General features: G+C 39.3%; 2 protein-coding genes across 5 annotated transcripts in view; one reads left to right on the top strand and one right to left on the bottom strand.

Annotated features, from left to right (window-relative positions):
- The window catches only part of LOC122791586, a 761,454-nt gene that overhangs the window by 233,417 nt on the left and 513,843 nt on the right, over positions 1–14,194 (bottom strand). The window lies entirely within an intron of this gene.
- LOC122791585 overlaps positions 1–14,194 on the top strand; it is a 1,253,805-nt gene that overhangs the window by 198,865 nt on the left and 1,040,746 nt on the right. Inside the window, exon 2 of the mRNA XM_044059353.1 lies at positions 7,354–7,761. Within this exon, the coding sequence (XP_043915288.1) occupies positions 7,354–7,761 (408 nt within the window). The remainder of the gene's footprint in view (positions 1–7,353; positions 7,762–14,194) is intronic.

Raw genomic sequence — 14,194 nt, forward strand, 5'->3', positions numbered from 1 at the left:
CCTAGCCTATGATACTGTGGAGGATTTTATCTGGGAGTAGGGTTGCCATCTTTTCAAATGGCCAAAGTGGGACATTTTCGGTACAAACATCAGATTTTACAGGCCGACACATACCCACGGTCAGTACAAAGGATAGAACTTAACATTTTTGCCTAAATAAAAGCTTATTCTTGTAGCATTTTAGTTGCTTATTCTGTTTCTTATAACATTTAGGTATTTTAGATAAAGAATAACTGTTTTATGCAACTATTACATAAAATATAGGAAATAATTTTGGCCTAAAATCTCAGGACATTTGCCATTTTTAAAATGTTTTGTCAGGACACAACTGCCTAAAGAGGGACTGTCCCTCGCAAAGTGGGACAGGTGGTAACCCTATCTGGGAGGGGAAAAGGGCAAGATTCAATAGGGATAAGTTGATCCTTTCAGTAGAACAAGCTGGTTTGGGATTACCTGATTTGAATGGATATTGTTGAGCTACATAGTTAAGGCTCTTGTACATGACACAAGCTACAGTTCAAAGTGGAAAGGGATGATGAAACAGAGGGAAAATTTAAGAAATAAGGAAAGAGTGGGATTTTGGATGCAAATCTTTAAGGAAAATAACCATATCCGTACAGAATATTATATTCATAATGTAAGCAGAAAGTATACTAAGAACTAAGCCTACAGGGGAATGGAGAAAGGAAATTCTGGTAATAGGGATAACTGTACTTAGGGGTACAGAGAACAGACAAGAGGGGGCTGGAATTTACTGGAAGAAGCCGGCAAAGGAACCAAGGTTTTGGGAACAAATAATTAGAGCGGGAAAGGTAATAGAATGGGAAGAGGCCAAGAAGACATCTGGACTGCAGACTAAACACTGCCTTCCCTATCAGGGACTGATATCAGAGTGTAGGCAAAGAAATAAGGGAATCTTAGGCAAAACAACCTGCACTGGTTGAGTTTTTAGTTGAATCTAAAACAGAAGCTCTTGCTAAAATAAGGGATTAGTAGGGCATATAAAATATTGCACAATGACTATAGGAATCAGTTAAAACAGGTCAGAAAAGATTTAGAAGGGAGATTAGATAAGCAGTTCACAAAGTAACAATGGGAGAACATATGTATGGATCCCAAATATGAAACAAAGTTTAAAGAGTTAGGATCTTTGCCTGAAACTGTGTGCTTAGGTACTTTTATACCCCAAGCAGACCCAAACAAATTTTTCCTCAGGTAGTTGGCAAATGTTGGAGGTGTAATAAAGAAGAAAATAGGCAACCAGAAGCATATGTTTTGGGAGTGTAATGAGTTGGCACACTTTAACAATTCCCTGCAGAATACTTTGTCATGAATACTGGATAAGCAAATGAGTGTAACTAAGGAAATGATTTTGAGCTGTGATAAAGAATCTGAGTTACCTACGTATGGTAAGGTATTCTTGAATTTCATTCTGGTAGTTGCCAAAAAGCAGTTACCAGAAAATGGAAATCAAACTCTAAACCAACCAGACTTGAAGTAGTGAGCATTGTAACAGAGGTAAAAGAATAGGAAGTGGTATCTTTAGAAAAGGGTAGGAGGAAGTGACATAGAAAGAAATGAAATTGTGGGAGCAATGCATGCAGAAAAAATGTTTTGGAGGAATGAGGTTTAAGAGAAGGCAGGAATTCAGCAATTTATGTAATCCTGGATTGGTTATATTGTATAGAAATGTATATGTCATGTATAACGTTTGTAAATCTGATCTTGTTAATATGGTTTGAATACTTTTATATAAATGTAAGTTTTCCTGTGTCACGAGTGATAATTCAATAAAGGTGTTTTGAAAAAAAAAAGATTACATCCCAAGTGAAAGATAACCATAAGGCCTTCTTCAGCTCTGTCAGAAACCTTAAGGGCAGCACACAGTAATGTACTGAACTGGTGGCACATTTATCAATACTTGGAGTAAAGCAAAACTGTTAGACTATTCAGTTCCAGCTGAACTTAATTGTGTGAGGTCACCTCCACAAACAAAGCCAGTCACCAATAGCGTCCCTCGGGGCTCTGTGCTGGGCCTGCTTCTCTTTGGCATTGACTTTGAAGAGAGCAAAGGCAATGTCAGAGGCCTATGGCAGAACAAGTTTGCAGATGATTGCAAACTGGGAGCAGTCATTGATAAAAACCAATGTGAGAACACTCTTCTGGAAAGGTCTAACACAGACAAATGCTTGATGCCAAAGACGTGGCTTAAAACTCATTGCCAAGAAATGCGTTATAATGCCTTTATAGAAGTCTGCCACCCCAGGTAGCTATGCCATCAATAAAACGCACCTAAAAGTTGATTCACTAGTTGGGGAATTAGGAACTTTGTAGATAGTAAGCTAGCCTTTGACCAGTATGTGTCCAAGATAGTAAGAAGATCCTTCTATGTTGCTCAACTTATAACCAAGACATGGCACCTAGGTTCAGAGAGGACATCATACCACTGTACTCAGTTGTCATCAGTCCCATCATCGAGTATAATGCCCCTTGGGTATGTACCTGACCAGACACTTGCAGCAACTGGAACATCCACAGAGGTTCCTTATAAAAAGAATACAGGGAGTCAAGAAAATGTTCTGCACTGATTGCCTCAAAGCCCTCTTTACTCTGTATCATACAGACGTCTGAGAGGAAATTTTCCCTGCCATAAAAGGCATCTCTTGACTGTTATGATGAACCTTTTGCTCATATGTATAACAAGTAGCATTAGATTTATTAGATCAAACCTAAATTTTGCTTGTGACATAAATAGGACATGTTAGAGAGACAAGTTTCTCAGACAATGCCCATTCTTTGGATAAGGCTCCCATTCCATGTGAAGCAGAGTTCCTCCCTAACTCAATTTAAGCACAATTTTGACCATGGATGGGAAATTGGAAGTTCACCCCTGTTATGGCACGTATGTCTTTGATGGACAGAGGTAGTCAGTAAATCACTCTCTATATAAAGTCACATTATGGGTCATTATCCTAGTATATACCTATGAAATCTGAGTAGACTTGTTAGAGTTTCTGCAGGTTTAGCCACCCAGGCTTAGCAGAAATTATCCCACTAAGCAGTTGCCATTTCCTCCATCACAGCACAGAGAAAGTGGGAAGTATAGACCACCGGGGCAACATAAAAGATGGTAGCCAGAAACTAGTTCTAGGCTCAGTGCACACTGAATGTGGGGGAACAGCAAGGAGGAACTATGACTCAGCTGGTCCACTCCCTATTCCCTCTCCCCAATGCCCACTCCAGCAACTTAAGTTCAAGAGCCACCTCTTCCTTCCAAATTAGGAGGAAGGCTCTATCTCTCTCTCTCACACACACACACACACACACACACACACACACACACACACACACACACACACACACACAGACAGACACATAGACAGACAGACACACTGACAGACAGACACACACAGACAGACAGACAGACAGACAGACGCACACACACACAGACAGACACACACACACACAGACAGACACACACACACACAGACAGACACACACACAATGAATGAATGAAAATTACCCAAGACAAATGGGTACTAAGAATTATCAAGACAGGTTACAGACTTTTTTCAGTCTGTCTTCCAAAACTTAAAGGCATCATAAAAGGTCATAAATGTGAACCTCTGATGCATGTGGGCCTGCATCTTCCACATAACTGCACAGAAGCGGTACCCTCCCAAGAAAGCGTAAAAGGGTATTTTTTAAGACTCTCTCTTGTTCAAAGAAAGGATGGAAATTGGAAACCGATATTAGACATGTCAAGGTTAAACAGATTATTTCAGGTTCCTAAGTTCAAAATTTTTAATTTTGGGCTTGTATGGTCACCTTGTATCTAAAAGAGCCTTACTTCCACTTTCCCATTATAATCTCCCACAGGAAGCATCTAAGTTTATTTAACATTTGTTTACCGGGAAAGTCTGACTTGGAATTAATTCTGTTTTCAGCGGAGGCCTGGGAAGAAATGCTCCAGACACATGTCTTTGTAACATGGGAAGAAACTGGAGTACCTGGAGAAAACCCACACGAATGCAGGGAGGACATGCAGACTCTGCACAGAAGGCACTACTGCTAAGAATCGAACTGGAGAACCACTTGCTGTGAGGCGACAATGCTACTGCTGCACCACAGCGCCATCCAATTCAGTTTTAAAGCTGATGGAAGTCATTGCCAGTTCTCTGCTCTGCCCTTTGGCTTATACTGTACCCAGACTGTTCAGCAAATGCCTGGCTCTAGTGGTACCATATTGCAGGATCAGGGGCATTCAGATTTACCTTTATCAAGTTGACTGCCTGATCGAAGGAGATTTTGCTGAGGAGCTTCTTTCAGTTTTGCACTTTACTTTGACCATTTTCTCCTGTCTAGGTTACATACTAAACATAAAGAAATCCTACCTCTATCCATCAGCAAGCTTGCCTTTCTAGGGGCCCTTCCAGACACAGACTTTTAAGGGGTTTTCCTCTCAGAGGAAAAAATCTTTTTCCTAATGAACTGCTTTGTTTCTTTTTCCACTTACAGTAATCCCAGCACTGGGGGTACTCGGGCTTTTGGGGTGCATGGCCTCGTGTAGCCTGATGATCCCAGACTTCACATGGGGAAGATACAGTGATATCTAACAAATGTTTGGCACCAACACAGCCAATTGCTGAACCAAAACTTCATTCACTTCCCTGTTTGAAAAGGGAACTGCAGTGGTGGATTTCTGCTTAGAACTTAAACTTGGGGATACCATTCTGGCTCCATTACCCAAACCTGACTTTGATGACAGATGTCTCAGACCTAGCTTGGGGATTACATTCCAGTGCCTTCCATGGTTATGGAAAATGGGAACAAATAATAAAAAAAAGCATAAACCTAAAGGAAATGATGAAAACAAACCACTGCTAGGCTGAAAAACAAAAAAGAACTGGCACGTTTAGCATAAAATCTATTTAATCACTGCTTCAAACCAGACTTCATCAGAAATACAAACGTCATGAATTCTAGACCATATAAATACTCAATACATCAATTATAATGATTACATCGCATCAATAAAACATTTATCCCATCAAATGAATTTAAAGACAATACATATAAAAAAAAAAAAAAAGATGCATGTGCACTTGCTTACTTGACAACTTTGTTATATGCCCTAAGTTCCTTTAAAAAACATTTGATATTGATAGCATCGTTTAAGCCTGGGGGCACATCTGCCCTTAACTTCATCTGCCATCTAGTTTCTCTTTGTTCCAGATAGTTTTTGAAACTTCCCCCTCTTAAACTTAAATGACCCTGTTCCAAAACAGAAACTAGAAATTTTTTGAAACTGCTATATTCAATGCCGTGCCTGTACAAGACATTCTTGCTGTCTTTATTCCTAATTCTATTTACATGTTCCCTAATTCTAATATATAAGACCCTAGTGGTCATCCCAACATAACATTTTTGGCATGTGCTGCAAACTGCAACATAAACTACTCCTAAGCTTTTACAAAGAAAAATAGCCCGTAACCGGTATAGTGTAAGAGAGATGTGGCAAATCAATGAATGGCCCTTCTAGAATATGCCTACACATACTGCAATCATGGCATTTATGCATGCCATGTGCATTACTAATGCTTTTAGTGTCAGTAACAAAAGAATCCCTTCCTCTTTCTAATAAAGTTTTTAAATTAGAATCATTCCTATTCACAAAACTAGGTTTTGCCTTCCACAATTCTCCAGTTTCTTAAAGTCACATTTTTAATAATGGCCCCATCATTTGTCATGGGCATCCCAAAACTCAAATGTCTTTCATTAGCCAAAACACTATTGTTAGGGACAAGAACAAGCACTTTTTTAATTATAGCTGGATACTTGTCCTCTCTTCTGTCCCATACATATTGTATCTGTTCATCTAGTAATTTTTCATCATAGCCTCTTTCCATGAAAAATTTCTTAATAAATTGAAATTCATTCACCAGAGAATGATCCTCAATGGTCATCCTACTGGCTCGGATGAATTGTCCTTTAGGAATGTTGTTTTTTATGTGCTTCGGATGTTGACTTGAATAATGTAGATAGCTATTCATGAAAGTGTTTTTTCCTATGAATACTACTGGAAAACCTGCCAATGATATTGTCCCATTCCAAATGGACATCTAAATAATTGATGGATGTACCCACATCACCTATCACAAACTTTAGAAAAGAGGAACTGAAATTAAGTTGTCCAAAAAACAACTCTGCTTCTTTACATCCTCCTTCGATAACAAACACCAAATCGTTGAACCTTTTGTAATACAAAACTTTGAATGTTTTGTAATATGATTTTAAAGTCCCATTCTCCCACCATTCCATAACTGTGTTGACAAATGAGGAGGCTACAGGAGACCCCAATACTATGGCTTGAACCTGTTTGTAATACTGACGAACAAAAAGTAATGATTTGGTAAAATAATGTCCAACAGGTTACAATGGAAATTAATGACAGTAGTGTCATAATCAGTAAATCTGTTTAGATACGCTCTGACATATTCAATGCCCAATTCCTGAGGTATACAAGTATATAAAAATACTACGTTGAGTAAACATGATGTGTTTTTTATGAGCAAACACTACTCTCTCATTAAACTGCCTCATGCTTTCTAAAAAAACTCCACGAGTCTTTTAAGAAGGACTCCATTTGATGGACAAACGGTTGTAGAAAGCTGTCTACCATAATAGATATACCTTCAGTAACATAGTTAGGGGCTGATATAATAGGCCGGAATGGAGGATCGACTTGACTCTTATGAGCTTTGGGTATGCCAAATAAGACACCTACTCCGAGATTCTCAGTGTGACAAAAATTGTACATAACTTCATTTAATCACCAGCCAATAAACTGTCATATAAAAATCAGGAAATATACTTGTAACATCTGAAGATATCAGTACAACATGCTTTCTTGTATTCACATTTTCTTAATGAGAGACTAGTGTTTGATCCTAAAAACACATCATGTTTACTCTAGACGTAGTATATTTATATACTTGTATACCTCAGGAATTGGGGATTGAATATGTCAGAGCATATCTAAATAGATTTACTGATTATGACATAACTGTCATTAATTTCCATTGTAACTCGTTGGACATTATTTTAACAAATCATTCCTTTTTGTGTCTTTGTATAATATGAAGCTTTCAAGTGAAATGGCAGTATCGGATATATGAATTAGTTGCTCTGAAAGAAAAAAAAACTTAGCCTTAACGTATAATAAATGACCAATTAAACCATCAGGTATGTTTTCTAGAAAGCAATTATTATGTTGGTAATGGATTATTATTAGGACCATATATTTCTCTTCTTCTGTTTGTATAAGCTGGAACTTCTGTTTATTTCTTACAGAATGGAGTTATTCCAAAGGGGATTATTGCACTGAAGGCAGACAATGGACATTTCTGGAGTGTTGTTGATTGTTCTGACAGAGACAATATTGAAGCAGCAACATCCATCCTTGACTCCAGCTGCCAATTTTTGGTGCTTCCATCTACATATGGAAAGGTTTATATTAGGACCCCTCAGAACAAGTACCTTAGTCGTATCCATCGCAGTGGCATTGACTACATAGAGCCAGCCAAAGATGTGCCAGATGTTTTCTGTGAGTTCCAGATGCATAACCAGGATGGGAAAGTGTTTTTCATAGCTGACAATGGCAAATATTTAAGTCGCATTCACCGAGGTGGCACAGATAATATTGAAGCTGCGAAAGGACAAATCGATGTGTTCTGCCTCTTTCACATAGTTGAATTTCAGGTATTTCCTCCATTATTTCTAATTGTTTTTATGATTGTGTACGTGGATTTTGTTGACTGATGAAAGGAGAGGTGGGATCTCTGTAAGAAAAAATACATAAAAAAATAAGATTTTGATAATCAAACCTTGTTTTCTATATAGGGAGATTATGAACTATGGATCTTGATCGTGAACCACTTTGTAAATCAGTGGCTTTTTGTCTTGTCAGCTGTCTCTCCAAATTCAAAAAGAGAAGTAGGGTTTATAAAGCAGAATAGAAAGATTGTCTGCTGAGTATGAAATATCTTCATGTTGCCTGAATTATTTTTGGTTGTGCATCAAGATAGTAATACGTACGTTTTGCTTTCAGAAACTACCACAAAAAGTACAAACACAAGGATCTATTTTGGCTCATGATACATAGCATTCCACAAACAGTAAGATAAAGAATAATACAGGAGAGCAACCCCAGTACATATGTGTAGAACAAGTATCCTGTACATACTGTAGATGTGTAAACATGTCAGATATGAAACAGGAAAAGTGTCAGCAAGTTCAAATTATACCACAAGAAAACTTGTGCAAAATAAATATTTTTATGGACTAGTAAAGTGGATAACTACCAGTTAATATGTGCAAGGAAAAGGACAGCGTCCAAAATGACACACAATAGGAAGTTCCTGGATTAAGGACCATAACTGAGGTGTTGGGGGCCATGTAGTGCATCAGTGACTGATGGAGACATCAGCTATCAAAGAGATAGAATGGTGGTTAAAACATTATATCAGGTAAAGGGCAAACAACACTAGAATTAGGAATCCTAAGTGTTATAGTAGGCTTTCAGGAACAGGTTATAGAGTCGCATCTTACCCATTTTAAGGACTTAAACCTTGTCTGTGACATATATAGGACATACTGGAAGTGCAGGTATGTGTCTCAAAGATTACCTCTTCTCTGAAACATTCTTCCCATACATGCGAAGGAAATCTTATGCTTAACCCTATTCAAACTTAACTTGGAACAGTGGATGGGAAATCACAAATTTACTGCTGGTTTGGCACCTTTTTCCCCAATGGACAGGTGTAGCATATAAGCACTTCGTGTACAAGCCTATATTGTAAAATTCCTTGGAGTATTGACATGTCAGCAATATTTTAGTAAATTTATGTAAGCTTGGCTAGGTTTCTAATGGCTGTTGGGCCGATAGCCTATTAAACTCCTATGAATCTATGAGACAGTGTATATATAATCTGTAATAAAGAAACTTATTCATACAAGAATGGAGCTCTAGATAGATGTCACTAGACAGGAGATGGTGCCTCTGTGAAAGAGTAGCCTCTTAGGACTACAGGAATGAGACTCTCTCAAGTGTCTACAGTAAGTGGAGCTTTGGAAGTCAAGGATGCAGTTAGAAATAAAGCAGGTTTTCTTTCCACAGGAGCTTAGTACCAGTAGGGAGGACAGTAGATAATTGTGATAATCATGTGCTTATAACCTAGAATGATGCAACGGATTCTTCTGTAAATATTCTATGAGAAAATTAGAGCAACATGTCAGATAGTTGGCTGTGAGAAGAAGGTGTTGTACATCACATCCTGTTTGCACATGATTGGGGAAAAGCAAGAAATGAATATGTTTATAGTATCTTAATTTCCAGATCCTTTTGTGGTGTATCCTTTTCAAAATTCTAGAAGTGTTCAAAACCTCTAAAAGAGTAGAGGTTGGAATTCAGAGTCAATTTATGAGCAACAGAAAGTCAATCTCTTGCAGAAGTATGCAGAAGCACCTTAATACTAGAGGATATACATAAACCTAATGTTAACAGACTGTATACACTGAAGAGTAAACTGGTCATGGCACAAATTATCAGCAGAGATATTTTCTGGCATCTTGGACTTTGAAGCATATGTGCTAGGTGGAAAACCCTTCATAGCATTTGTTAATGGCTGCTGAGCAGATGGCAAAAGTTGATTAGTGGGGAAAAAATTTAGAATGGATGTCTTTGACAAATGTACCACTCTACAAACCTAGAGAAAAGTAGACGAACATTGATTCGTCATGCTTTTTCTTTTCAACAGAGGCAAAACAGCAACAGAGATGTTTCTCTTATGAGAAGTTGATGGTGCATTCTCTCTGGATTCTACCCCAGGAGGAAATCTGAGCAACAGAAAATTATGACTTATTCTGGGAGATAAACAAACAGGTACCAAGAACAGTCCTCAGAGAGATTTACTGCAGAAACACGAGTGCAGCTGGACCAGAAGGCAGATGTTTGGAAGGAAACCTTAAGGTTTAAGTCCCAGAGAAAGGTTCATCGCAGGGGATTGAAAATGTAGAACCCTGCCTTCTAAAGATGTCTGCAAGGGGGAAAACTACCTTCTGCTGTGCAGTGGATCATGATTTATTGAGGTGGCAAAATCATGCTCACTGCTTGTGAAAATCTAAGGCCATGACAATTATGTGCACTTAAGGGAAACAGGTTTCAACCTCTGAGGTAATTTTCTTTGAAGGTAGAGGATATTTCTTCACTCAGAATGGAGAAGCACTGTATTAACGTGTTTAATCGTCATCTTTCAGTCCTGTTCATGTACCTTACAGGTCACCAGTATGAGGTCCAGAGGGGCCATTGAGGTTATTTGAGGATGCCAGTTTCTTAGGGGAGGACTTCCATTCTGGTTTAGGACCAAAGGATTTTCTGCATAAGCTGAGGTAGGTAGTAGACATAAATTCCAACCCCATACCAAATAACATTGATTTTTCTAACAGACTGGCAGTATAAAATGTTAGGTGGCTATGAACTTTCCTTACTTTCAAGCTTCTTGATAAGAACCGTTATCCTCCCCTTCATAAATTAATAGTAAAATTATTTTAATTGCTGTCTTTGGACACCAGAAGGAAGTGCACTCATGGGTTTGAACCCCTCATTCAGACTTGTAGGTTAGAAAGCCTTCTGTAAAGTTTTACAGCTATCTAGAAGCAACTCCCCCAGGAAGTTGTAAAGGAGCAAAATTAGCTAGACTTCATGAAAAATGAACAGAACTTGTGTTTATCCATTAATCATTTATATTCATAATCAGCAGTTTAGATCAGCTCATAATTATTGTGAGGAGTGACTCATAATGTTACACTTTGTTACTGTTTGCACTGTTTAAGTCCACCTTATTTCAATAAAATCAAAGCAAAAACAGGGTAAAGTCCTGGAGATTATTATCCAAGTACAAACAAAACAAAATCCTTAGACACTATCCAGCAGCGAACTTGAACTTTATTGTGCAAAACTAAAAATAACCAACATTGTAGTTGCATGTTTCTCTGTCATGAACCAGCATGATCTCTCTTTCATTAGTACTTTATCTTGAACACATGGTTTATGTGGCTGGTGACTTTGTCATAGCTTGAATACATCTCTTGAAAAGATGGCTGAATTTTTTTGAAAAAATGGGTAAACAAAAATACATAAAAACAGGTCAACACCCAGGAGACCATGGGATGCAGTAATTTTTATGACCCATAGCCTTTCTACTTTGAATTGGATGAGTAGACAGAAAACAATATGGAAGGACATAAAGAAACTTTGCAGGAGTCATGCCATCCTGCCCTGTAGAAGGAAAAACATTTTGGGAAAAATTGTGGTCTAGTAAATAGTTCAACTTCTGAATACCGTACTTACATCAGACTGTATGATCTTGTGAAAGTGCACAGCCCTTGGATGGTAGAGCACTCTCACTTAATTGGTTGATGTAATATTCAGGTTCCCATAATGTAAGGCATCACCGGGAAGGGCGTCCATTCAGTAGCTTCGTAGAGGTAGGAGCCTTTACCTTACTGCTTAGGTATTGCTTCAACTTTTGATGGTCTGATTTCTACAGGAGGGCTGGTTGCAATCTCATGCAGTCTCAGGTAACAAAGCACCTGTGTCTATTCCAAGAAGTAAATGTGAAAGTGTTAGACGTTTGTCCATCAACCTGCAGCCTCCTGAAGATGGTTTTTGACCACACCATAGACCCATTTATTGAACAGGACTGGGTCAGATGATATATTACCAAAAGGTATGATTGCAAATAAGGATATAGAAAATAGGCAAGAGGGGGCTGAATTTACTGGAGGGAATAAGCAGATAAACCAAGTTACTGTGAGCAAATAACTAGGGAAGGACAAGGTTATATAAGCAGGGATGAGGCTAAGCAGACATTTGTACTGTAGGTTTCAGGACTACTTTCCCTGCCATGTGTGATAACAGAGAATAGGCAGAGAGAAAGGTATAGGGGTGCTAAGTGAAAGACAGCTGTTCTTGAGATTTTAGTTAAGTTTAGAACAGAAAGTAGGTCATGTAAAATATCGCATGATAACTCTTAAGAATTAATCTGAGGAGGTTAGAAAAGGAGTGGAAAGGCAAATTAAAAAACAGTGAGAAGACATCTGCATAACTAAGTCCAGACATTTTAGGATTTTTTTTTTTTTACAGGGAATTGTTTACATAGGTATTTTTTCTACCAGACGTACAATAAAGAGACATTTACCTTGGATAAATATCAGATGCCAGAGCTGTGATGGGAAAGAGAGAGGTAACTGGTAACACATCTTTTGGGAATTTAATGAGTTGGCAGGTTTAAAAATTCCATACAGAGTACTTTGTTAGAAATGTTGAGTGAGGGAAATAGCTCTAACTCCAGGGGGAGTGCATCCTTTGGTTCTGTAGTGTTCAGGAATATCTTTCCATAAGGCCACCCAGGTTAGAAGGTAGCTGGGGCCTCTGTCCCATCAGTCAAAAATAGATGAAGTCTTATCATAACGTTCCATCTGTGTTGTCCATCTTCATCTATTCTTGAGTCCCTCACGCCTTCCTCCTCCTCCTTCTTCAGTTTTCTGGTGGAGCAATATTCTGTCCTGGGTTCATTTTGTTTCGGACACCTTGGACAAGGCTTCTGATTTGCATTGCACTATTCTTCTGTATAGGCAAATTCGATCTGAGGTAATTTGGAGAGGGAAATTGTGGGTAGACTTTGGAGCTCAAGAGATTTTTTGGCTGGCGCAAGTTGTGTAATGGCTGGATCGGTTCCGAGGGTTAAAACCATAACCCATTAGTCAAGAATAGATGAAGATCGACAACACAGATGGAATATTATGGTAAGACATAACTTCTTTTTTTAGCGTTATCATTGCCTTTTTTCTGTGTGTGAGCAATTGTGTACGTGTGAGTTTCTGTGATGGTGGACAAGCCAGTTAAAGGCACCTCGAAGTTTGAGATGTCTTAAGTGTGATAGAAAAAATGCCCAACACTGATGGGCATACCCTATGCGTATATTGTCTTGGGGCTGTACACTTACAGGAAGACTGGCATATATTATAGTTTCAGCCATAGGGTGCTAGTCGACCGTAAAAATAAACTCATTCTGAAGGGTCTATTGAAGTCTGAGTTTGAAGAGTCCTTATTAAAATCCAGAACAGAGGCCAGTTCCCCCTCTTCTACTTCCTCTTCTTCCATCAAGAGGGAGGAGACCAAAAAGAGACCGCATTCAGTTCCGACTTCTTCCACTGAACCTTCAGCCAAAATATCTAAATCTGTTACGGTCCTGAAAGCATCTTTGGTACTGGCAAGTCAGGAATCTCAATCCCTGGTGCCATTTGAGCCAGCTTTTGCACCAACTTCCTCGGCGAGGACCACAGCTGTAGATCTCTCCCATATGATACCAAATGTCTAGGAATTGAAGGAGCTTTCCTATAAACAGCTACTATGGAGCAGATCGTCTCCTTTGGTAAATCCCTTTGTGGATCACCCTCAGAGTCCATTCTTGGAGAAACACCCTCCCAAATCTCCTTCCATTTCCTCTAACCGATCCACCAGGATTCTGACTGAATCAGATATAATGAGGATGTTGGACCAGCTCCATGCAGAGAGGGGATTGCTGCTGGAGCCATGTCCATTTTCACCCCAGTTCTTCTTCCTCCACCACTGTCACTGAGACTTCAGAGCACCTAGTGTCGATGGTCCCAAATTCGACTGGTTCTGTGCCGGTCAGAGTTCCTTCTCCAGCACTAATGGCTACCCTGAGTGCTTCAAGTGTGTCAGATCTGGAGACCTCCTGGGACCATAGCTTCATTGCGGGTTCTGGGGGGATGGTTTCGTCTTCAGTTTTTCGGAGCCATTCATGCCCTTCAATGCTTCTGCATTCATAAGCTTGGCCCCAGCTTCGTCCTCTGAGGAGGCTTCCTCATTGCGGGATGGGACCACAGTTCCGAAGGAGTCTCTTTTGTTTCCGGGCTGCCATCCCTCTGTCAGAGAAGTCTGCCTTCGAGGCCATGGAGAGGGCATTGACCATTGCAGGGATTCAGTCATTGCCTACCCATTTGAACCAGATATCTGGCCTTTCCCCCTGACTGGAGCTTCCTCCAGCCTCTTCCCTCGAACAGAGGGCACAGAAGGCTCAGTATCTAACCACTTTGGTTATGTCCT

This window comes from Protopterus annectens, chromosome 17.part0 (assembly GCF_019279795.1).
Source record: "Protopterus annectens isolate FY-2018-M chromosome 17.part0, PAN1.0, whole genome shotgun sequence".
NCBI lineage: Eukaryota > Metazoa > Chordata > Ceratodontiformes > Protopteridae > Protopterus > Protopterus annectens.